Below are 26,663 nucleotides of genomic sequence, written 5' to 3'. Positions count from 1 at the left end.
TACATTGTCTCAACAACTATTAAAGTTGTCGAACAACTTTGAATAATTGTTGAACAACTTTACAAAGTTGTTCAAGTAAAAATGTTTAAAAAAATACTGGAAAAAAAATTGTTCCCTTTGATTAATTTTAAAATTTAAAGGACCTCACTTAATTGAAAAATTTGATTGTGCTTTTTAATTGAAGGTCCCAAATCCTCCAAAATTCTCCTTAATATATGAAAGAGACGGAGAATAGGAAAATCACATATGATGGTTCTATTTTATTGTCATTTAATATTGCAAATATTTAACTTTATGTGTACTTGTTAATGTTGCATGTCGCAACGGACCCCCGTGTCATGCCAGAATAGCAAAATGACATAACAAGGAAAGTGAAATTCTTAGTAGACTCAACATCGCCGTCGGTGCCCTTACGTCTCCTATATTTTTTCGCTTTGTGACAAAGTCAAGCCCCCCAACTTTGAATCTAACACAAAGCCTAATTTATTAATATTATTTTTATATTTTAAATTTAATTATTATTATTTTATATAATGATTTAATAATACTAGTATGAATAGCTAAAGATAAAAAACTCTATTGTTATAATAAATAATTAAAATAAAGTATCTATTTTTGATATAAATGAAATAAAATGAGAGGGACTAACTATGCACTCTGTTCCAAAATATATCTTCTATTTATTTTTATTTATCACTTATTTCTAAAATAGTTTTTTAGTTATACTTATTATTTTTATATAAAAAAGACTTATTTTTTAATATTTTAATGACACGCATAGCTAATTACATGCATTCCTTTTTTTTTTTTTTTTTGACATTCTTAACAGTGAAATATTTCACGCCCATCACGGTTCATTCCGCCGAGCTACACCGAAATCAGCCATATGTAGAGAGAGAAAAGAAAGGCTTCAGTTTTGATCTGTTAGCTGAATCATTTCCATTTCCAGATCGAATGTAAATAATACTTAACTCTATTTGCACCTAAACCAGATCCCAAATCCATTCTCTTCCCCCCCCTCCCCCCAAAAAATAAAAATAAAATGGATGGGGTGTCAATAAGAGTGGCATACAAAAATCTGAAGCAAGAAGTAGAATTAAGTAACATTGATGATTCATCGTCTGGTTTTACACAATTAGAGATCCGTAGTGACTGTGATTCTTCACCTAGGGTTTCGAATGGTGGAGAAAAGAGTGATTCGCAATCGAGTAATAATTATAGTCCTCCTCAGCCGACACGTAATAGTTTGGTTACTTTGATTCTTAGTTGTGCCGTTGCTGCTGGTGTTCAGTTTGGTTGGGCTTTACAACTTTCTCTTCTCACTCCTTACATTCAGGTCCACCACTCATATACCCTTCAATTTTACCTACTCATTGTAGAGTTAACTTGAGTGATATTTGGAGCTAGAATGGAATTATTGTTTACTTTTACTTGTCATGTTGACTGATATTTGGAGGTAGAATGAATTATTCTTTACTTTCACTTGTCATGTAATTGGGTTAATTTGAGTGATATTTGGAGCTAGAATGGAATTATTGTTTACTTTGACTTGTCATGTTGAGTGATATTTGGAGGTAGAATGAATTATTCTTTACTTTCACTTGTCATGTAATTGGGTTAATTTGAGTGATATTTGGAGCTAGAATGAATTATTGTTTACTTTTAGTTGTCATTGTTTCGTTTTACCAGAGTCAATTTCAGTGATATTTGAAGGTAGAATGAATTATTGTTTACTTTTACTTGACATGTTTCGTTTTACGAGAGTTAACTTGTGGAAGACACAAATTAGGTTAGAGGGCTAGTGCGGGTGGGTGGGGCGTAGCGAGTAGATAAAGAGTGCTTTGGGGTAGCCTTGATAGTAGTCGTAGGAGGATTGGGGTGAGGGGTGTGCGCCCGGTTTGATAGTGTAGAGTACTACCTTGTGGGTGTTATTTTATGTTATTCCATGCTTGTTTCATGTTTTATTTCAACGTTATTTACCGTCTTTGGTCTTGATCCGGGGGTCAATCGGAAACAACCCCTCTACTTCTTCGGAAGTAGTGGTATGGACTGCATACATTTTACCCTCCCCGGACCCCACTATGTGGGAATACACTGGGTATGTTGTAGTAGTTGTAGTTGTAGTAGTAATTTGAGTGATATTTGGAGCTAGAATGGATTATCGTTTACTTTTACTTGTCATGTTTCGTTTTACGAGAGTTAATTTGAGGATATATGGTGGTAGAATGGAATTATTGTTTACTTTTACTTGTCATGTTTTGTTTTACGAGAGTTAATTTGAGTGATATTTGGAGGTAGAATAGAATTATTGTTTATCCCTTTTTTGATGAAGTAAGTAGATTCATTCAAGGGCATCAAGAAGATGGAAAGAAGATGGAAATATTACAAGGATAGGTCAATTAAGATCCCAAAAATAAGGATTTGTAGTTTCTTTCTAAGCTGTAGAGCTAACAAAATCCAGGAAGAGTTCTAAATTATTTATGCATTATTGTTAAATTTTACTTGTCATGCCATATTTCATTTCATGAGAGTCAAATTTTGTTGTTCAAAATGGGCTTTACAACTCTCTCTCCTCACTCCTTAATCCTTATATTCAGGTGCAATGATGACTGTCTCTTCATTCTCTTTTACTTGTCATATTTCATTTTACCAGAGCTGATTTGACTGATTTTCGGAGCTAGATTAATTAGATTAGCGTACTCTCTCCATTTTTTATTTGTTGGTTATGTTTGGATGCTGTTTGCAACTTTCTCTCCTTACTCCGTACATTCAGGTGCACCAATTATAAGCCTAACTACTGGCTGCCTTTGGTCACTTTTACTTGTCATGTTTCGTTTTATGTGAGTTGATTTGACCACATATAGGATCTAGATGGAGTAAGATTAATTTAATATTTAAAATTTAGATGGTTGAAAACTGTATGACAAATAGTATAAGTTGCAATCTTTCCTTTGCATATTAATATGATGGGAAAATACATCTTAAAATGTTGGTTAAAGTCGATGTAGTTTGATTCTCGCTTCTAAAGAAGCGAAATATGACTAGTAAAAGTGAAAGTAGTAAGATAGTGTTTGACTGTAGTTTGAGATATTAATTTTATTTGTTTACTGTTCCGTTGCCTTTGTTCAGTTGTACCCATGATGAGCCTAACTACTAGCTGCCTTTGTTCATTTTACTTGTCATGTTTCGTTTTACTAGAGTTAATTTGGCTAATCTTTTGGAAAGGTAGATTGAATTAGATTAATATACTCCCTCTGTTTTAAATTTTTTTGTTCTATTTTGACTTGACAGAGATTAAGAAAAGAATAATTTGAGTGTTGTGATTTTAAATTAAAGATATGTTAAATGTATTAAAATGTCATGTGGTCTTAAATATGTCATGTGGAACGTGGGAACTGAAGAGTTGCTAAAAAGGGAAAGAGCCATTTCCAATGAAATGGATTAAAAAAGAAAGTAGTAAAAACAAATTGAAACGGAGGGAGTAATACTTTGAATTTTAAATGTAGATCTTAGAAAATTATACGGAAAATAGTTTAAGTTGCAATCTTTTATCATATTTACATCTTAAAATGTTGGTTATAGTTCATGCAGTTTGATTCTTGAGAAGTGAAACATGACAAGTAAAATTGGATGGAGGGAATATAATAGTGTTTGACTGAAGTTTAATATGTTATTTTCACTCACTTAGGCTCTGTTTTTTTGAATTGTGTGACCGGATATGGAGTTAGAGAATAATGTATGTATTTATACTAGCGGTAACAACAACAACAACCAAAAACCAGTTTAGTTCCCGAAGTGGGTTCTAGGGAGGGTAGAGTTTACACACATTGCAAGTGTTTGACTGAAGTTTAGGATGTTAATTTTTTCTTGTTAACCATTATGTTTTGATTTGTTTGACTTGATATAGAGGGTAGAGTGTATGAAGGCGTTATCCTTAACTTGTGGACGTAGAGAGGTTGTTTCCGAAAGACCCTTGGCTTGAATAACACACACCAAAGTAGTTAAAAAGGAAAATATAAAAGTAAAGAGTTAGAGGGCATAGCAAATAATAAGAAAAACATACAAAACATAGCATCCAGAAAATAGAAGCAATAACAATAACCAAATAATGTTATAACCGAAGGACAGTAAATAACGAGGAGTAACAAACATACTAAGAAAGGTAACTACGAGAAAGATGCTACTACTATTACTACTGATATGAACGGGGAAATAGATTCATCATACATCTATGCGAGTGGTAGTGAAAGAAAATATTGGACTGATGATTGGAATGTTCCTTTCGTTGAGGTTATATTATATCAAAGCTAAAAATTTAGATTAGTGAATTTAAATTGAAGAGTTGAAGGTTGTATAGAAGTGGAAAAGAGTGTCATCAATATTGGATACCCGCAACTGAGTTTGAGTGACATAGCTGGCAGCAAGGCAGCGCTGCAAGCAGCAAGACGGGTAGTCTTATCACGGCAGTGCGAAGTTTCTGCCTAAAATCTTGCCACTCAGCTAAGGGCCTCTTAAATGGAAACAAATTACTGTTGCAGCGATAGAATTAGTTTGAAAATTTCCAACACAAATTCTCTGGAGAACTTGCACAAATTTTCTGGAGAACTTACTTGGTTGCTGCTCCCGTGCACATTTTCTTTATACCATAAGTAATTTTTTCATGTGGCAAAACTCCATCTCCTGTTATACAAGCCATATTGGTTGGTGTATGGTATATTTGTTTTGTTTCTGTACAAATATGGATTTATGGCAATTGTATCCATGCTGTACACCAGCATTTCCATGATCCGAGTGGTTTATCATATAAACTTCCTTTCTCCTTTCGGTAAAAAGTTGTACACCAGATGACTGTTTCTTTCTGTGCCAAAATTTCATCTTTATAAGGGAATAATTTTAGTTGGTAAAAATTCGTACAAAATGCTTCGGCAAATAACATTAGTTAATAGTGTAATTGCTTCTATATACAGCTTATAGTTGATATCTTCCCCTTGAATAGTTAATACTTAGTTCTTATTTTAAGAAAATAAGAGATAATGCATGTTCATGTCGTTACGGCTTGCTCATGACAAAATTCTTAGAAGGTTCAAATATTCTACCATAATCTGTTAATTGCAGCTAATGATCCAAAGATGTGCGTAAATGGTTTTTAAAATCTATAGCTGTTTTCTGGTAGCCTCAAATGACGAGTTCTTTTCTTTTTCTTTGCTAAGGTAAATAATTTTATTAACAATTGGGGAGAACCCTTTATACAAGTCTGCCAAACGAAGAGAATCTTCACCAAAATATGGTCTCAACAAAAGAGATCCAATCCCCTATGCAAATGGGGACCTCGTAAGTACACCAAAAAGAAACTAGAGACAAACACTACTCTGCATTTTTACAAAATTAAGCTCCAACCCTTCAAATGCCCTCCTATTCCTTTCTTTCCAAATGACCCACATGATTGCCAAGGGGTCAGTATTCCATGCCTGCGGGCTTTTCCTTCCCCTTTCTTTGAATCCAACTTGCAAAGTCTTCACTTTATCCAGCATGATCCAATGCATCCCAAACAAATTGAGGGTCACCCTCCATAACCGCCTAGCCACTTTACAATGCAAAAGAAGATGATCAACACTTTCACCTGCACTTTACACATAAAAGAACAACTAACAAAGTTGATTCTCCTCCCTCTTAGATTCTCTGCTGTTAAGATCACACCTCTTGCCGCTAACCATACAAAGAAACTTACCTTCCTTGGCGCTCTAGGATCAAATGCAGTCATGGGGAACAGTACCTTCCTCACTAGCAACCTCTTATAATAAGAGTTAACAGTGAATAAGCTGTCTCCGGTCTCCCGCCAGCTCCACACATCCGGCAGATTGTTTGGTGTGTCTAGCCCATACAAAAACTCTAGCAAATTGTGACATTCTTCCATCTCCCAATCATTAAGGTTCCTTAATCTTAAGTCCGAGTGAATAACACCCTCATGAGCTAAGTTGCTCGGACTCGGGTATGGGTGTCCGATACGGGTACTCCGATACGGGTACGGATATAGAGGTCGAATCCTTCGCAGTCTCAATTTAAAGATTCGGGGATATGGATCTAGGGATGGATATGGGTGCGGGGATTCGGCAAAAAATAATTTAAATATCTAAAAATAGAGTTATAAAACATAAATTATGAGATATTTTTTTATTTTTTTTTGAGAAGGTAACATTTAAATTATGAGATGTTATATGAAAAACTTGTGGAAAAAATGTTGTTCAAGAAGAAAATCTTGGAAGGAGATAAAAAGAAAAGCAATAACATAGAAATTTCTATATACTAGGTATTCCATTTTTTTCAATTTCACCTTAGCTTTTGTTTTGATTACAAAATTTCTTAAAATTTTCCGGACATTTCCAGTCGATTTTGGTCAAAGTACCCAAAATCGGTTGACCAGATCGGGTACGGATCCCACACCCACACCCATGTCGTGTCGACACGGGTGCGGCACCAAAAGTGAAGAGTCCAAGTAACTTAGCTCATGAGACTATCTTTTCAGTGGCTTCAGGTTTTATGTTTGTCTATTGCTAGTTAAGTTTCTTCTTTGCCTATAATTTTTCTTTTCTATGTTTTGCAGACACTTGGCATAGAGCATGCCTTTTCTTCTTTTATTTGGCTCTGCGGTCCTATTACTGGCCTTGTGGTACGTGCTGCAACTAACTTCATCTTGAATATCATGGATTTTATTGCAGACTACTTGGTAAAATGTCGTATAAAATTATAACCGAGAGGTGTGAAAACAGCTCTACTGAGATAAATTGCTAAATGTATAAGACGGGGATAAACTCTGTACATGCAGAGCTCATTACGTAAAAGCTACAACTTGTTGAAATACTGTGGAGTCATTAAGCAAAAACTGTTGACTTCAGTCCCTGTACTTAGCGTTGCAGAAATGGTTTGCTGAAGTATAAATTTTTTTTTTTTTGGTGCTCAGCCAAATTTGTTAGTTATTCCTTGCATCAGAACTTTCTATCTTTTAACCTGTAAAATGAAGTCGCCAGATGTATGCTACACACAAAAAGACACATTGGAGAAGTTCTTGCAGGAGCTCCATTGATTAGTCAACTAAGAAACTTGTATTCATGGATATTCTTTCAGGTACAACCTTGTGTAGGTATATGGAGTGATAAATGTCATTCAAAATATGGCAGAAGAAGGCCTTTCATTTTTCTTGGAGCTGTCATGATCTCTATTGCTGTAAGCATTTAGCCGTTATGTTTATCATATATTGATTTATATGGTTCCAGTTAAATTGGCTGAACTAAATCTTGTCATTTAGGTGATAATTATCGGGTTTTCTGCAGACATAGGATACCTATTGGGGGATACTAAAGAGCATTGCAGGTTTTTTCTTCCTCTTGTTCCTGTAATTTGGCAATATCTGAATAGGCTGTGAAGTCTTTGATTAATGTGTGAAAATACAGGACTTTCAAAGGCACTCGCTCTAGAGCAGCCATCATCTTCGTCATTGGGTTTTGGATGCTTGATCTTGCTAATAATACCGTGCAGGTTAGCTTCTGAAAGTTTACCACTATTTCTAGCGGTGTATGTGGTTCTAGTACATGTTACTATAATTATTTATCTTGGCAGGGTCCCGCTCGAGCTCTTTTGGCAGATTTGTCAGGTAAAAGTTCTGTGAGATGGAAAGAAGAGTTGTTTTTTCAATTAGTTGATACAGTTCTCCTTTTGTTGCGATTTATTGAGATGTGTTGGTGACTTGGTTGTAGGTCCCGATCAAAGAAATACTGCAAACGCTGTGTTCTGTACCTGGATGGCTGTTGGAAACATTCTTGGATTTTCTGCTGGAGCAAGTGGAGGTTGGCACAGGTTAGTTGCATATTCCGTACTGAGGTGACATGGTGATGTTATGTATATGTGCTTATGTAAAAAGATAGTCCATATCGTGCTTACAATAACACTTGCTCAGCATTCTTCGTGAGTGTCATACCTTTGAATTTTGTTGCCTTTTTTTATAGTAAAAATCTCTCTCTCTCTCTCTCTCTCTCTGTATCTCTTTTTTGAGAAGGGTAACTAGTAAAAATGTCTTCTTAATTAAGATTTGGTTCAAACATTACATGCTCTAGGTAGTCTTTGACAAAAATTTGTATCTGGACAGATGGTTTCCTTTTTTGACAAATAGAGCTTGTTGTGAGCCTTGTGGAAATCTCAAAGCAGCATTTTTAGTTGCAGTGGTGAGTTAATTGTCCTGCATAGAGCCCTTGCATAGATATAGTAATTTCAAATTTTGAATCTTGATTTATGATGTCATCTATTTTAGTTAAACATGTTTTTCCTACCTTGTTTATAGATGTACATTGACAAAAATTGTTGCTAACAAAACATAAAAAGTTTTTGGATCTTCTTATCATATCCTGCATTTGTAGGTTTTCCTCTAGTCAAAACATTAATCACGTCCTCTGATGCATCTTGTTGCTATACCATTTTTTTTAAAACCGACTACTCGCTGGTATACTAATGCTGAAAATTGTCTTTTAAATTAGATAGGTACAAAGACGCCATATCTCAATCCCAAGCTAGTTGGGGTTGGCTAGTGATTCCCACAAGATTCAAGCACATTGATGGAAAAACAAACAACCTGTCTTTTAAACAGACTACTCGCTGATATTCTAATGCTGAAAATTGTCTTTTAAATTAGATAGGTACAAAGACGCCATATATCTCAATCCCAAGCTAGTTGGGGTTGGCTAGTGATTCCCACAAGATTCAAGCACATTGATGGAAAAACCAACAACCTGTAAGAACAACCCATGAAAATGTATAACATTAACATAAAAGGATAAGGAATCCTTGGCCCTTATGAACTAGGGTCAAAACAAAAACAAGCAAAAGATAACTTGAATCTTTGCTAATGCTATCAATTAATCCAAACCAAGATAGATTTTTAAAGAAGAAAGAAATGACATATTCAAATAGAAGAAGCAATTAGCCAACACAAGTATTCTCATATGATCGTTAAAAGGTTGTAATATTGTAATCGAGCAATTGCAGAACATTTATAGAGGAGGTTTACTACTGACAATGTAAAGAACAGAAAAAGTCTACCTCATTTGCAGTGGCCATGTTACGTCCGTAAAACAGTATAGAGATACATCTGTACTAAATGCTAATTACAGACTCAGTGTTGCTTTAAAAAAATTTACCGGTCTTTTCCTTCCAAATGGTTCACAAGTAAAAATACATCACGAGCTAACAAATTAGCATTTCAACTATAAGGATTCATCCACGAAGAAGAAAATTGAACTTATACAAGAACACTTGCTAAGAAGCATCAAGATGAGGTTTAAGAAGAGGTAAAGATCAATTCCACAGAGACGTTCCCTCACAAGAGTTCTTAGAATAACATCATGAACTGAACTCTAAACTAAAATACTTCATATTTATATGCTAAGCTAATGGGCTAGGCCCAAATATAAAATGAGGATCCTAAATAGCTCAGTAGGCCTTGATTTACTCTGATGCAACATTTGCTAGCTACAAAGAGCAAAATTCTTGAAATTTCACGTGTAGATGAAATCTCAATGAGATGGAAGTGAGAAGTGTGGCTGCCTTGTTGTTCTGGAGCCGCTTCACAACCTCAGCCACTGGGAAGTTTTTTAGTTTGGAAGCAACATATCTGGGTTTTTTTCATTGTAAGTCTTGTTACCAGATTTTACCTAGCAATACTATTAGCAAATCTTAAGTTTTTGGTCCTGGTATCAATCTGTAAAACAAAAGCACCATACGAAGTGGCATGCTTCTCCTGGTTGGAGGCCAATAATGCTTGTTTGACTCATGAAAACTTACAAAGAAGGGGTATCTATGTAGCAGGTGTCAATATGTGGGGAGGAAGCTGAAACTATGAATCATTTGTTTATTTGCTGCAGGGAAACAACAATACTTTTGACACATATTTTTTAACTTAGTACTCCTAAAAGGTAATGCCAAGTAATACCACTCAATTTCTTCATTGTTGAAGCAGAGGCAGAAAGAAGAACAAGAGAACATAGTGGTGGAATACTATCCCTACATGCATAAGGTAGATAATGTGGAAAGAAACAAACAGTAGAAATTGCCTCCTTTTGTTCTATTATTGGTATAAAGAGGAAGTTGCTGAAGATAAAGAGTTGGTTTTATAACCTTTGTGAGGGGAACAAGGATCTTTTTTGCTCTTTTTGAGTTAGGTAAAGATGGCTCTCAATGTAGCCTTCACACACACACACACACACACATAAAAGAAAAAAGAAACAATGGATGCTTTGAAGATGAGGCAAACATAGTCCAGCAGATCAAGTTAACGGTTTACTTATGTTTTCCTTTTGGTGTAAGGAGTTAGGTCAACTCTTTGTAGAGCCCTCTAGTCTTAACCCGTGGAAGTTCGTCATGACCTTGCTGTAGTCAGCTAGGCTATATGTTCTCACTATTCATTTCACTTCATCTTGATCTGTTTCATCTGTAATTGGATCAATGCTGTTAAAAGCTGTAGCTTAAAATGTGAAGTGAACTGAAGTAGGGGTTTACTGCTTTATGGGTGAAGCGATGTTCTTTAAGGAAAACCCGTGCCTTAAAAAATGAAACCACAAGTGTTTTCAGCTAAGATGAGGTCAATTTCTTTGATTCTGTCTTTAAAACATAAGGGACGTGGGGAAAAAGAGAGGAGATGTAGGAAATGTGCCCTTATGAGTTTCTCCGTGACATACATATCTCATGATACAGTAATTTCAAAAGAATATATCTCATGGTACATTTCTTGTGAATTCCAGCACCGGGAATCAAATGTAAACTAAATATGTTAAACATGGTTAGTTTCGGAAAAAAAAGAAAGTATGTTGAACATGCTTTCTGTGGCATTTGTCTTTAGTCTCAAATAGTAAACATGCCAAACAAAGTTGAACAGAGGGAGATGTTTTGACTATGAAGAAGTTGATCTATGCACAAGTTTGAACATCGAAAATGGAATCCTCTCTGGTGTTGTTACTGGCGTGATCTTATACCCATTATTCATTCTATGTCATTCAAAGTGCTTTCTGGACTGTGAACAGGTCTTTCTGACTCTATGCACGTTGGTAACTCTCTACTTTGCCAAAGAAATCCCGTTGTCATCCATGCAAACTAATCACTTGTCAGATTCTGCTCCGCTCTTGGATAGTCCTCAGAATGCAAGCTTTGACCTTTCTCAATCAAAAAGGGATTTACATTCTGTAAAGAATGTAACGAATAATGAATCCGGGATGGGTCGTGTGGCAGATGATAGTCCAAAGAGTGAAGACCAGAGACCTGAGCAGGATCAAGTTGATAGCTTCACTGATAGCCCTGGAGCAGTTTTGGTCAATCTGTTGACCAGCTTACGACATTTGCCTCCCGCAATGCATTCTGTTCTCATTGTCATGGCCCTGACTTGGGTGAGTAACTTTCTGAATTTTCTGATTTAAGCTTTTAAGTAGCTGTATAAATTTGCAATTAGCTATATTTTGAACTTTATTCTTTAATCTTTACGTTTCATGGGATCTTTCCCCTGCAGCTAATTATCTTTCTGTTCTTTCAACCAGTTGTCCTGGTTTCCCTTTTTCCTTTTTGACACGGATTGGATGGGGAGAGAAGTCTACCATGGGGACCCGAAAGGAGAAGCAGCTGAAGTAACAGCATATAACCAAGGTGTCAGAGAAGGTGCATTTGGTTTGCTATTGAATTCTGTAAGAACTCAGAATTGAGAATCACTAGTTATTCTTTATTTAGATCCTAATAATAGGTGATTTGCAGTTTAACTAGAATTAATTATCAGTTGAGAGATTATTTACGTCCTCTCATGACTGCCTCACTGACATCTAAGTTATTGCAATGAATCTCCCTGTGAGCAGGTTGTTCTTGGCATTAGCTCCTTTCTTATTGAGCCTATGTGCAAGTGGATTGGTTCTAGACTTGTTTGGGCTGTGAGCAACCTCATTGTATTTGCCTGCATGGCCTGTACCGCTATCATTAGCGTGGTTTCTATCACTGAACATTCTCAAGGAGTCCAACATGTGATTGGTGCTACTCGATCAACTCATATTGCTGCTTTAGTTGTTTTCTCACTTCTTGGCGTTCCTCTTGCTGTAAGTTTTATAATTACTCCTTATATTTTTGTACCTCTTAGCTGCTCATCCAGTAGATGTGGTTTTATATTTCTGTGGATATCGATACTTTTGGATGATAGTTCATCTTTTCATGCATTTTGCTTTACATGCCTGCAGGTAACTTACAGTGTCCCTTTCTCTATCACAGCAGAGTTGACAGCTGATGCTGGTGGTGGTCAAGGTATTTCTTCGGTCCATTATAATTTTTCATGTCTTAGGGTGTGTTCGGTATGGAGGAAATATTTCCCAGAAACCAAGTAATTCTTACTTTTTTTCTTGTGTTCCGCACGCAAGTAAAAAATACTATTCTAAAAGCATTTGTATATATCTATTTGAAACTGGTATGCTTTTGCAGGGTTGGCAATAGGAGTCTTGAATCTTGCAATTGTTGTACCTCAGGTAATCTTGCCTTTATATCTATTTATTGCTTTGTGTCTTCATTGTGTGTGCGCTACAGAGGTGTCAAATAGACCAGTTAGGCTGAATTTGGGCAGTTGAGTTAATAATTTGGCGGGTCATCAACTTGCCCAATGGTTAATTGGGTGGAGATGGGCTGAGTTGAGATGTGCTAAACAATGGATCATTGCCCAAGCCACTGCTCTCACCAAATTTTAGTTTCTTTGGGTTCTTATAATTTGTTTGATTACAACAGCATACTCAGTGTAGTCTCACTAAGTGGGGTCTGGGGAGGATAGATTGTACGCAATCCTTACCCCTACATCGGAGGTAGAGAAGTTGTTTCCAATAGCCGATAACCATCGACTCAAGGAAAAACAATCTAAAGCAGTCCAGAAAAAAGAACGGAAGAGAAAGCATAACCAGGCAAAATATTACAATAATCCGAGTAACAATAGATAATAATAAAAATAGAAGAAGAAGAAACTACAGGAGCAATTCTACGACTGCTAGTATGGATGGGTAGCAAGACAAAATGCTTCTACCTGCTAACCTACTATATCCTAATCTGTGTCCTAAAAAAGTTTGAAAATTTTGACTAGTTTTTTCATGGGTCAATCTTGGATACATAACCTACTATATCCTAATCCGTGTCCTTAGAAGTTTAAAAATTTTGACAAGTTTTTTCATGGGTCAATCTTGGATACATATTCAGTCCAAGTTTTAAATCGGCTGAGTTAACAAATAAATGGGTCATTAACTTGCCTAAACTTGGGCGAAGCATATTTTATTCTGATGCCATGATGCTATTTAGCTTCCTTTCTTTTTTCTTTTTTTTTTTCAGCTGTCGTTTGTATTAAGTTTGACAAAATTTTCATTTTCTTAGATGATTGTTTCGCTTGGTGCCGGTCCATGGGATGCTTTATTTGGTGGAGGGAACATACCGGCGTTTGTCTTAGCATCTTTGGCTGCACTTGCTGCTGGAATTTTTGCAATGCTCAGACTACCAAATTTATCAAGTAATTCTTACAAATCAACTGGCTTCCACTTTGGTTGAGTAAATTCATTCGTTATAGACATTACATCTATTTCATGTTCACGTTACTGAACCAACAAAAAGATAGTATAGTTTAGGTCTATCTGATATTTTCACTCATTCAATTCATTTTTCCCCAATTTTTGACGTTGTTGTATAATGTAAATTGTCATATGTAATGAGGAAGAAATGTTCATTCGTCTATGTGATAAGAGTATGTGAATAGCTACTAGATATCTCTTAATAATTTGTGGCAAATCAGTTTTTGTACTGTTTTAGAGATATCTTAAAGACACATTCAAGTTATTGAAGTCAGATACTCTTATAGCCTTTTTGGCCAAGCTTATTTTTCCCAAAAGTGCTTATTTTAAAAAAATGAGATGTTTGGTTAAACTTTTGAAAGAAAATAAGTGTTTTGGAAGAGTTAAAAAAGCAGTTTTTCGTGAGCTAAAAGAAGTAGCTTCTTCCTAAAAGCACTTAAAAAAGCTTGGCCGAACAATAATTATTGTCCAAAAGTACTTTTTAAATAATTATTTAAAAGTACTTCTTAAATTTATTGGTTAAACACAAACTGTTTTTCATCACAAGCACTTTATTTGGAAAACACTTCTAAAAACGTACTTTTTAATATAAGCTGATTTTATATGCTTGACCAAATTAGTCTTAGATATATGAGTGATGAGCCCCATTTTATTAGCATGGCAAAATAAATTGATTTTATAAATTTGGCCAAACAGTTTATTAGTATTCCAACTCACTTCGCCCCGCTAGGTCACCCATCCATGGAAAAAGAATGGAACATGACTCCACGTACAGTACCAAGTATTGTTAATTTATACTTCTAGCTATTTTGTTATCTTCCCTTTTCATCTTCTTGCGTACAATTTGTGTCATCGTTTCTAATGACTTTTACATTAACATTACCTAACACAAGGATTGCCATTTGTCATTAGCATCTATAAGTTTAGACAAAGGGAAGATTAGAGGTACTAAAATCACAACCTAATCCCACTATATATGTAAATCTAAGCAGAGGGAAACCGCCTTGCACTTGCAATAACAACAGAAATAACATGGTGTATTTCCACAAAATGGAGTCCGGAGAGAGTAAAGTTTATACCGTCCATATCACAACCTTAGAGAAATAGAAAGGTTGTTTTCGATATATTCCCGGCTCAGGACAAATACCGGTATAACAAACAAAAAATATAAAAGCGCACAACAGAACGATACAAGTAACAAGACACCCATAGATTAATACTATAAACCATCTATCCAAAATCATCAACAACACCAAAACACCATGAACAAGCTAAGAAACTACAAGGCACCTGCATAAAACTATGACTACAGGCACAACTACATACAAAACACTCCTCCCTGCTAGTAAGGACACACACCTACCCACTAACCCTTCACCCTAATCCGCGTCCTCCACACCTTTCTATTAAGGGTCATGTCCTTCGTAAGCCTCAACTGCTTCATATCATGTTTAATTACCTCCCTCAAATATTTCTTTACACGCGCACTAAATTATTTTTAAAAAGTTTAACTCGCCTCACTCCACACTGCACCCGCTTGAAATCAAACCTGCCTCGACCTACACCTACCTCACCTGCATATCAGGAATAGCAATGGAACTTGCCATTCCTGATATGTTAAATTAGCAAACTACACATTTTATTTTGTAACAAAACTTTACCTCAAATGCTATACATTCACTCTAAAATAGTTGGTTAAAATTCACAATTTGCTATTTTTCATCTTAATTGAAAAATAGTCACTATTAGAAAATTTTTAATCGCACAAGTAGAAATTTAAAATATTATTATAAAGTTTCACATGTAAAATTCAAAACTTTATGATAATGAGTATTTAAAAAAAAATGATTGAAAACTGGCATTATTTATAACTGTTGAGTGCTGATTGGTTTATTTCTGGCTAAATCCAATCCATTCACCCAATTTTCCTGTATACACAACTGTTTATTGGTTTGTCTGCTACTCAAATATATATACACCCTCTCTCCCAAATTATCCGTCCCAAATTTTTTAATTTAATTTTTTTTTATTAATCAAGAAGAGATTAATTTTTCTTCATGTTTTACCCTTTGAATTAATTATTTTTTTTTAAATTAAAATATAAATATAATTTAATAAGAAATATGTTATTAATTATTTCTTTTAATCAATATGTCATCTCAATTTGAAACAATAATTTGAGATGGAGGGAGTATTCGATCTCTGAATACATACACTGCAGCTTAATGAATTAATTGCAGAAAACGACGTTTGCTGAAATATGTACTAGCAAAAATATAGTACTACTATATGATGCTCAAGTAGAAATATTGGCATATGGCCATTGGAACGTGCAGTTTGGCTATCACTACTTTCCTTTTTCAATTTAAATATTTGATATTTGAAATTATTGTTTTGTCTAATTTAAATTCGGATAATATAAGCTCACTAATAGCTGGGGCAGAACAAAAATGCTCTGTGCAAGTTCACAAAAATTCAATAATATTTGCTCACACATACACGAAAATATATATAATTTCTGCCTCAAATTATTTGTGCACGAAACAGGTCACGATCTAATATAGTACTAATGTCATATGAAAGATAGATTTGACACAAAAGAAGACAGGTAAAAAAGAATACTCCAACATTATTAAAGAACTTCTGCACAGGTATGGTAATAAGGACAGGATAGAAGAATAATAAAATGTTAATACTATATAACGTATGATGAAAGTATGTGGTAGAGGGTAGAAAAAATAAAATTAAAATTCACAGACCTTACAGTGTATCTGTATATATATGATTGGGATCTAGCTAGCTGTTCAGATAAATTTTTGTATATATAGTTGTTTCATATCAATATGAACACTAGATTCGTATACCTAATAATAATAACAGGCAAGCATGTGACAAATCTTCATGGAAAACTGATCTAGTGGATTATCTTTTTATTTTTAATATTTTAAGTTCTACGTGTACTGTAAAAATTATTTACATAATTGATCTTTTACTAGGTAATTGCAGGTAAATTTCTTATTAAGTACACTTTCTATCTCCGTTTTTGTGCAAGGGAGTTTGGCGTACGAGGGTTGAAAGGCATAATTTCGATTATGAATTCCGTTATATATTTGTTAAAATTTTAAAATAAACTTTACATATTTAAAAACTACACTTAAAGCATTAGAAGTCAAGATATTTATTTTAAAAAAATATAATGAAATCAAAATTATTTAACCTCTCACACATGAGTAATACTAAAATGAAAGAGAAGACAATAGTAGTTAGTAATCTAATAAAAGTAGTAACTTTCTAACGTGCTAAAACATATTTAAATTCACTGATTGTATAAAAATATTTTTATACTGTTATTAGTGTAATGTAACTTAAATAATATAGTAATTAATTAGAAGAAAGATTAGATCATGAAGATCAAGTTAGTAATTCGTGAATTCTTTTTATGGGATCATGTGAAAAAAGCATAGATTATCTCTGTCATAGTGGCTGGACAATTTGGCATTTTATTACACTTTCTGAATCTTCCAATACTTTTTTTCTTATTCTTATAAAAAAATGATGTAAGTGGAAATATTTAAGAAATATTTATTTAAGTAAGAGCCTATGAAGTGGTTACATGGTGGATTCTGAAACTGAAAAAACATTATTTATTTCAATAAGTTGTAAATGTTGGATTATATTAAATTATTGGAATAATATCAGAATCTTTAGCCTTGTTGTGGATATGGAGGATTATAATTTTAAGGTAACATGTGCAGGTCATTAACATGGAATTATTGTAATTTATCTAACTCTTAATCTCTGAAATGCTTGCCTTGTGTCAACGGCTTGTTTATTACTAGTAATCCCGTCTCAAATTAGTTGTTATGTTTCACTTTTCTAATAACAAACATATAAAATATAATTTAACAAGTGAAATCTTTCAATCTGAAAAACTAGTTTGTAGGCAGACCTTATCCTACCATAAAAAATATAGTGTTGTTTCTAACAAAAATTCAGCTGAAAAAAATAACAAAGCAATATGAAAAATAAAATATTTCACATCTTAAAAATCAATTTAACTGATTTTCGTAACGAAATTGAATTATTAGAGCAACTATATCTTTAAATATTTAAAATTATATAAAAAGTATTATAAATTATAAATTTTTTACACTAATTTGATTAAAAAATCTATAATCTCAATTAAAATTTAAATAATTCAATATTTGAGAAGTAAAATATAATAATTAACTTGAAAATGAGAAAATACTCTTAAATTAACTGTTTTTTCAGAAGAAAAAAGGAAAAAAAAAAAGTAATTAATTAAGGTGCAGCCTAGAAGTAAGTAAAATATAATACTCCCTTCGTCCCAAATTATCCGTCCTAAATTGAGATGACACATCGATTAAGAAAAATAATTAATAACATGGCTAGTTTACCATAGTACCCCAATTAAATAATGTTTACATTTTAATTTGAAGAAAAAATAATTAATGTTAAGGATAAAATATGAAAAAAAAAATATCTCTTATTGATTAATAAAAAATAATAAATAAAATAAAAAATTAAATTAAGAAATTTGGGACTAATAATTAAAAACCGAGGGAGTACTAATTGGAAATAAAAGGTGATAGAACAGATATTTGGATCTAAGTTCGAGGTTGCTTCTCGAAAGTAGTTACAACACACTTTGGTGAAACTAATCATAGACTTTTTTTTAACATTAGATCCTCAAATTAAAGTTATATTTCCTTGTCTTAATTTATTTATTTGATTTTGACTTGACAGAAGATTTAAAAATAATAAAAAAATTAAGTGTTAATTTTAAATTAAAAATATATAAAATATTTTAAAATAACTTTAATCTTTTGATCTTATATATGTCATGTGAAAAATTAAAAGTATAAAAAAAAGAAAAGAGACAAGTTTTAAAATAGATTGACAAAATAAGACAAGTAAATTAAAGTGAAATAAATATACACTTCTAGAGTTACAATTTAATTTAGTTTATAATAATAATAATAATAATAATAATTTTAATTTATCCTATTACAATAGATCGACCTAATAACAACATTATAATATTGTCTTTAAAAGATAAGAGGTTAAGTAAATATGTTACTATAAAATATTGAAATTAGCCACGTCGCGAAATCGCTAGTAGTGATTTTTTTTTTTCTTTTGGATAATTCGTGCTATTTAACTACAAAATTTATATGTTGTTAATCCCTATTTTCCTTAATTGTGTTCTTTAATGTATATTTGCATGAGTAGTAGATGTCATCTTTTTCACTAAAAAAATAGGAATTAGGTTACTAATCTATAACTAAATATAGGTCACACCTAGCATAACTTTTTGATAATCCATGTTAATAAGATTAGTAACAATTTTTTATTGTTTAGTGGCAATCATTATTATTTCTAGGGCCTTATTCTGATCATTTTCTTTTTCTACCTAAATGATCAATGGACTGAAGATTGGATCTCCAATAATATCAAAAATCTTCTTATAGGGACGATATATATAAAATTTAATCCATCCCATTTTTTTTTTCCTATCAAATGTGTTACCAAACACATGATATAAAAAGAAATGGATCGGAGTCAACACGCTCAAAATTTTCAAGGAAAGTGAAAGAGATATTGAAAGAAAGATGATGATGGGGAAAAAGAGATGTACATGTGATCAAAATTGTAGGGTCAAGTAAGGAATAAATACAGGTACATGAGGTGACTCATATATAATACTTCTCCGTCTTATTTACGTGTCACCCTTTTCATTTTAATTCGTCGTCCCGAGAAAAATATCATTTTACTATAATTAAAAATATTTTATCTTTTTTTTACCCTTAGTGAAATGATTTACAATCACACAAAAATCTAAGGATTATTCTGCATTCAGAACATAAGTTTCAAATTTTTTCTTCTTTTTCTTAAATATAATGCTAAGTTAAATAATATCACATAAAAAGAAAAATATAATGCTAAGTTAAATAATATCACATAAAATAAGATTTAGAAAGTAGTACAATTTTTTTTTCTTTTTTTTTGAAAATTTAAAAGTATTGAGGGAAAAAAAAAGTTTCTGTTGGATGCTAGGGAGTGGGTGACAGTAGGTCACATGTTTTCTTACTTTCTTGACATATATCTGTCCATCAAACACAAAAAGACTATAAAGATAGTGAAATAAATCCTTTCATGGAAAGGAAAAGAAATGAAAGGAAAGGAAAAAGACGTATCCAAAAACTAATGGTGGGTACAAACTACAAACTAAACACACAAGAATCTTAGAGTCATTTGGTTATTGGGATTAGAAAAATAATAATAACAACAATAACATATTTAGCATGATCTCATAATTAGTTCATTTGAGAAAAATAGAATGTATGCAAATTTATCTCTCTGTTTTTTTTTTTGCTATAACAATGTTATTTTCTATAGACCAATAGCTGAAAAGAAAGAGAAGAATGATTGGAAAAATAATTACGATATAAAAATTTGATGTTCTCTTATATTGTGTTTGGCGGACATGATTTCATTTTTGACGTAAGCAATATTGATAACATTTTATACGGATATTTCAATATAATTTTATATCATATTCAATATGGTGTGACTTATACAAAGGTTAGCTTTACATGGATACTTAAAAAGTTAAGAATTATTTTTTTCCATCCAGTATTCAGAATTTGAATTGGAGTTCGATTAGATTATACAGAGTTCTTTTCTTTTGAGAGGAAATGCTTCTAATATAATTTCAAAGCCTCCGATTAAGGATGAAAGAATTTCTAGTCTTTTTCTTTTTTTTAAAGAGATGCTAGTGGACTTGCGAAGTTGTAGCAAAAAAAAAAAGATTTAGAGTGATAGATTCTTCACCTATATATCATGTTAGACTTATTAGAAAACTCAAGTATGAATTCCCTACACTTATATAAACAACCAGCAATATGCATTATCAGTATTATAATTCTTAAATAATTTTGTCCAAGGACCAAACAACCCCTCAAGAATTTCATATTTTTTCATTATGTGTACAACAGCAGCAGCAACATATATACTCAGTATATTTCCGTACAGTGAGGTGTGAGAGGGTATGGTAGTCTATACAGTCCGTACCGTAACTTTAATGGTGAGGTAGAGAGAATATTTTCGATGACCCCTCGTCTCAAAACAAAATACAGTTTAAAAGAAGATGTAATAGAGATACAAAAGATAATAAAAAGTACCGCAACAAATAGTAACGCAATAATACTACAAGCATCTAATATTTTTTCATTATATATACATTTTATTTGTTTGTTTGCTTATTTATTTATTCGTGTATAGTATTTGTGATTGATATTTGGCACCATACCCCTCCTTTCATTGTCACTTGTCAGCACAAGTTTGCTAAAGTCCCCTTCACGAGAATGACCATTTCCAACTTTCCTTGTTTTCTTATACACTTTCATATGTTTGTCTTCTTCCTCCTCCTTGGAGTGTGTGCTTTGATTCTCTCTTTTCTATTTTCACCCCCCTTTTCCCCACATTGGTTAATTTTAGCACAAATTATGAGGGGCAATCATATACAGTTAAAAAATACTTTGGAAATTTATGTGCAATAGTACAAGAATATATCACTCAAAATCTCAAGAAAGTGAATAGGTGAAAGCCAATGGTAATTGATAAGATTACTAAAAGTCGTGATGGAGTGATAAGTATCGACATATTCTTAATCACATATTCCTGGGTTGAGTTATGGAAATGGAATCACTTTTATAAGGAACATTTTATCGTTCAACATGAATTCTATCTGCAAATTTGAATTAATCAAGCTTGAAAGTTGAAACGAATACTGAATACCATATGGAAAAAAAGGACAAGAATATTCAATTTTTCTATTGATATAATCAGAGACGAGCAAATGAAGTGTAATTAATGTAAATGAGGGGGGAAAAGACATGCCTTTATTAATATTTTTCTCCATAAAGATGCTTAAGTACTTGAAATGTACTTGGTTACTTTATACACAGTGCCTAATACACCACAAAACAAATATGAGTAATTTCTTCATCTTTTTCTCCCCCCTCTCTCTCATGAACTCAAAATACATATGGTGATCATATGATATAATTTAATATCCTCCTTCAAACCAACAACTTTTTTAAAATAAACTTTTTTCTTTTGGTCCCCAAAAAAGGTCAGTTAAAATGTTGTTGTTCAAGCCATGGCCAAAAACTTGTTTGATCATCAATGCCACAAAACATGTTGGATAGGCTTTCTTCTTTGATATTAGTACTATTAGTAGTAGTATTTTGGTCCATTAATTTGAGATCTGGTCTTGATGAAGATGAATTGATGTGGAAGAGTTGATGAGGGACCACTACCCCATTATTATTATTATTGTTATTATTTGGCCTTATCATTGAAGGTGGAAAAAAAGGTCTACTAGAAATATTTGGATGATTGGATAATGGGCTGTCAATGGCTGGTGTTCTTGAAATGTCTAGCTTTATTTCTGAGCTGTTTTCACTTCTATTGCTGCATGATCCTTCTGTTTCCTTGTTCAAATTGATTGATTCTGTTGGTTGCTCTCTATTCTTTAGTGCCATTATCTGCCCACATTTGAATAAAAAAAAGAGTTCAAGTTCTAAGCACCGACAATATAATTAATCAGAATTCATATACTCACTTATAAGGTATATATTATATAACGAAATTCATCGTTAATCTATTCCAAACAGTCCATGGCTAACAAGATTTTTTTTTATAAACCATTGTTGAAAAGGGTCCATGTGACATAAGTTGTTCGTAGCTAATTTCTATATTTTATAGAGATGTAAATCTCTATCATAAGTATTTAGTTAGTAATGAGATGAAAAATGGTATCTCTCCTTCTGTAAAAAAGATTAAACTATGTGGTATTATGTAACATAAATCTTTTATTTTAACTTAGATCATTGACCTAATAATTATAAAATAATATAAAGAAAAAAGAAAAAAAAGTTTAATAATGATGTATGTGTGATTGGAGGTACTACTATAGTCCTACTAGCTAGATAGTAGTAATGATGAAGATTTGTCTCCTCTTTTTCAGAGCTTTTTTTGGTGCATTTTCATTTCATCATGATGAGGAGAAGTCAATCAATGTAAAGAAAAGCATAAGAAGAAAATTCTTTGATGAAATTCATGCACCATATGTTTATCATGAAAAGGTCCAATATAATGTTTCACCAAAATAGCATATTCTTCTTGAATTTTAACAACCAAAAAAGGAAAAGAACACCGCTATTCATTCAAGTTCCAAACTTTTCAAATAGGGAATTTCTCCCTACACCTCCAAGAAAACAAACTAGTGCAATTGTTACCGGGCATCGGCTAATGTGAACCCAAAAATTTTTGTGTAGACCATATATTTATATTTAAAAATTTATTAAATGTATAAAATATTTATCTTGAAATCCAGTTTGTCGATCCGTTTATTATATATACTGTATATTAACTTAAAAAGGTTATAGAAATTCATGATAAACTTAAAATTCCGAATCCATGATCTATACCTTTAGCTTGTGGCATACATAAAGTGCAACATTACTTTATTTCCTACATAACAAGAACCAAAAAAAAACTTCAAGATAAGTTTTATTTATTTATTTATTTTTTGCATACCTCTGCATGAAGCTTTTGGTTTTGAGTTTGTAGAGCATCATTTTCAGCTTTGACAGCATCAAATTGTCTCTTAAGAACTTCATAATCTTTCTCTAATTGCTTAGTCTTCCATCTTGCTCTTCTATTTTGAAACCAAATTGCAATTTGCCTTGGTTGTAACCCTAAAGCTCTTGCTAATTGCATTTTCCTCTCAGGTTCAAGTTTGTTTCCTAACTCAAAATTCTTCTCTAGAGTTTTTACTTGTTCCATATTAAGTCTTCTTTTCTTCTCTCCTGCTTGTGATCCATCATCAGACAAATCATCCTCTCCATGATTTTCCTCACAAGTGTTATTTCCTTCCATCCCTGAAAATGACATGGATCTTTTTCCCAAAAATGAAGCAATACCTACACACACAAAAAAGAAAAAAAGATTTAAGACAATATCTTGTTGAAGTTGAAAATAAACAAGTTTCTGAAGTTGAAGTTTTGTTTGAAGTTTGAACAGAAATTTTGTGAGTGAAAGTCATCAATTTTTTACATGAAATATTACTCAAAAAAAAAAAAAAGAAGAAGCTTTTTAACTTCGAATGCTCTATTTCAAGTTGAAGTTGAAGATAATAAAAAGAATTGTAAAACAAACATTGATTTGTGAATACTATTTCAACATTGCAAATATTATGTTCAAACATCTTCTAACTAGAAGAAATTAGAAGTTTATTAGAGAAATAAGAAAGAAAAAGAGAAAAGGGAAGAAACAAACCATGGAAGTCTTGAGGTGAGCATGAGGGAAGAATGGGAGTGAGAGAAGTTGAAGGTTCATGATGTTCATCTTCATGTGGACTTTGTAGCATGAAATTTGTTGGGAAAAAAGCCATTTCATAATTAGTGCAAGTCATAACCTATAAGACTTTTTCCCACAAGTCCAAATATCTATGATTTTGATTCATGCTTGAGAAAGAGATCAGGAGATAAATAATTGAGAAAATGAGAGATCAAATTCTCATCATCATCAATAAATGGCGAAAAATGTACAAGTATGAAATACTACTAAGAGTATATATTATATCTCTTTTAGTATAAGAGAGAAAGAGAAAGATTTGAAAAAATAAATAAGGAGTGTTAGTTTAGAAGGAGATGCATTCTATTCTTGTGATGAAGGGATGGCTTATATACCTTATCAACTTCAAATGAACCTTTTCTTTCTTATTTTATCTTGTTTTGGTATATTGTTATGTATGCATGGTAGAGAGACGGTGTTAGATGTTTCTTAAAGCTAGTACTTTTTTTTCACCTAGGTATTCAATACCTGTATTGAATTCGACTAAATTTGAATTTGTATCGAGAAGTTTTATATTGTGGAGTAAAGTGCTTTCAAACATAACTGCGCGCGAGACTTCATACTCAGAACTCGAATCTAAAATTTTTTATCAAGGAAAAAAAAGAATACTTCACACTCCACCATAATTTTATTGATTTTTTTTTTTTTTTTTGGTCTTTTTACTTTGTTACATTTGCTTGCTCAACTTAACTTTCAAAACTATCAAGTTATTTTTTCTCATTAACCCCTTTTATTATTTTTTAGTATTTTTGGCTTGTTAAGTGACAAAAGTGGGCAGTGTGTATCTTTCTGTAATGACAGTTGTCCTTGATGAATTTAAATCAAGAGGGCAACTGATTCTTTTGCTGAAGGAGAGAAAATGGGTTTCATATTTTATGGTTTTTAGGGGCATAGTGGGTGGCTTAGAGAAAATAATAATAATAATAATATATAATTCTTCTCCATTAGTTATTATTCTAAAACATAGAATTAGTTTCAGATAGAGGGTTTACATGACCTTTAATTAAGTGATTCAAGAAAATGCCCTTGCATGTACTATATTATATGTTGCTTAAGGTAATTAAAAAGGAGTTGGCCACATATTTTGGTAATCTTGAGTTTAAGTTGTGTGCTACTTATAAAGGCATAAAATTTTTACACTATTTGGTTAAATTATTTTTTTATCATAATTAAGGATATATAAATCCACCATTTTATTGATAAAACGATAGAAGCTTTAACTCAAAATTTGTGTTTATATTTGAAAATTTATTTTTATATATATAATGAGAACTCAATGAGAATTCAAACTCCACATCTGATATCAATATATAAATAACCGCATAATACATAAGTATGCCTTTAATTTGGGTTCGATTGATATCTGTGTGCATCGGTCGATTCGGTTCGATTTTATGTTATTGGTTCGGTTTATTGGTTTTCGATTTTTAAACATGTAAAACCAATAACCAACCAATAAAATATTTTCTTATCGGTTTCGGTTTTATCCTTAATGGTTCGGTTTTCGGTTTAACCAATAAGAAAATACTTATAAAATAGAAATAGTAACAACTAACATAAAAAAATGAAATCTTAGTTACCGCCAAAATCCTACACAATGCATTTTAGTTTACAAGAATCTTCAAAATTGAACTGAATGTTAGTTAGAAAGAAAATTAAATCAAAATTGTTAGAAGCTATAAATGTTTCAAGCTTTTCAATACGATAATAGCCGAGCTTTATAATTGCCTTTGTTGCCTTGAATATGTTAATACTTTGTGAATCGTTGAATTGTGAATAAGTAGTGCATATAATATATATACATACACATTGTCTATATCTGTCTATCTGTGTATCTATCTATTATAGATATAAGATAGATAGATAGATAGATAGATAGATAGATAGACAGATAGAGATAGATAGAAAGATAGATAGATAGAGAGAGTGATTTATGTATATAACATAAATAGGGATAAAACAATAATTTAATATATCCTTATTGGGTTATCGGTTTAACCGATAACCTAATAAGCTAAAATCAAAATCGAACTGTTTACCCAATAAATTTTTTGATAAAACCAATAAAAAACTATTAACCCAATAACATTTTTATCAGTTCGGTTTATCGGTCGGTTTGGTTTTTCCACACCCTTATCTATGTCCTCCAACTTTGGATGTGTATAAGTAGACTTTTAAACTTGTATAAAATTGAAAAGTAGACACACATTCTACGTGACAATCTCACATAAATTGTCTCGTAAGACACTTGTGTTCAGTTATTTAACTTTAGACAAATTTAAATATTACTTGTGCACAACCAAAATTTAAGGACATAAATAACATTCAAGACTAAATTAATGACACATTTATATATTATATCAATAAATAACTCTTCATATAATTATGATATGATAATCTAAAAGAAAATAGGGGTACGATAACACCAACTTACTATAGCTCATTAAATTGAAATATGTGCGTTATCGATGTATATAATTTAAATTCTTTCTATCACATATTTAAAAAATTTCTTCTATGCTTTTTGTTTTTGGTTTTGGTTTGTGGGGTTAGGGTTGGGGTGGGGGTTAAAAGAAAGAGAAGGGGGAGGAATCTAGGATGGGTCCTAGA

At 32.3% G+C, this 26,663-nt stretch overlaps 2 protein-coding genes across 5 annotated transcripts; one reads left to right on the top strand and one right to left on the bottom strand.

Annotated features, from left to right (window-relative positions):
* Positions 1–798: 798 nt before the first annotated feature.
* LOC107847391 (sucrose transport protein SUC3) lies at positions 799–13,770 on the top strand. Of its 4 annotated transcripts, XM_047398678.1 has the most exons (15): positions 804–1,336; positions 6,602–6,667; positions 7,123–7,221; positions 7,304–7,368; positions 7,449–7,533; positions 7,615–7,648; positions 7,752–7,851; positions 8,141–8,216; positions 10,004–10,060; positions 11,064–11,423; positions 11,571–11,714; positions 11,880–12,113; positions 12,252–12,315; positions 12,490–12,533; positions 13,417–13,770. In XM_047398678.1, the coding sequence occupies exons 1-15, from the start codon at positions 1,043–1,045 to the stop codon at positions 13,585–13,587; spliced, it is 1,893 nt and encodes a 630-aa protein (XP_047254634.1). In that variant the 5' UTR covers positions 804–1,042; the 3' UTR covers positions 13,588–13,770. The 4 variants fall into 4 exon arrangements, with proteins under 4 accessions (XP_016547084.1, XP_047254634.1, XP_047254635.1 ...); XM_016691598.2 differs by lacking the exon at positions 10,004–10,060 and having other exon boundaries at positions 799–1,336; XM_047398679.1 differs by lacking the exon at positions 804–1,336 and having other exon boundaries at positions 6,598–6,667; positions 7,329–7,368.
* A 7,736-nt stretch (positions 13,771–21,506) lies between these two features.
* LOC107847920 (homeobox-leucine zipper protein ATHB-13) lies at positions 21,507–24,451 on the bottom strand. The gene is made up of 3 exons (XM_016692526.2): positions 23,976–24,451; positions 23,235–23,620; positions 21,507–22,180 (listed from the first exon to the last, which is right to left on the bottom strand). The coding sequence occupies exons 1-3, from the start codon at positions 24,109–24,111 to the stop codon at positions 21,767–21,769; spliced, it is 936 nt and encodes a 311-aa protein (XP_016548012.1). The 5' UTR covers positions 24,112–24,451; the 3' UTR covers positions 21,507–21,766.
* Positions 24,452–26,663: the final 2,212 nt, after the last annotated feature.

This window comes from Capsicum annuum, chromosome 11 (assembly GCF_002878395.1).
Source record: "Capsicum annuum cultivar UCD-10X-F1 chromosome 11, UCD10Xv1.1, whole genome shotgun sequence".
Classification (NCBI taxonomy): domain Eukaryota; kingdom Viridiplantae; phylum Streptophyta; class Magnoliopsida; order Solanales; family Solanaceae; genus Capsicum; species Capsicum annuum.
This window is presented reverse-complemented; position numbering and strand designations above follow the sequence as displayed.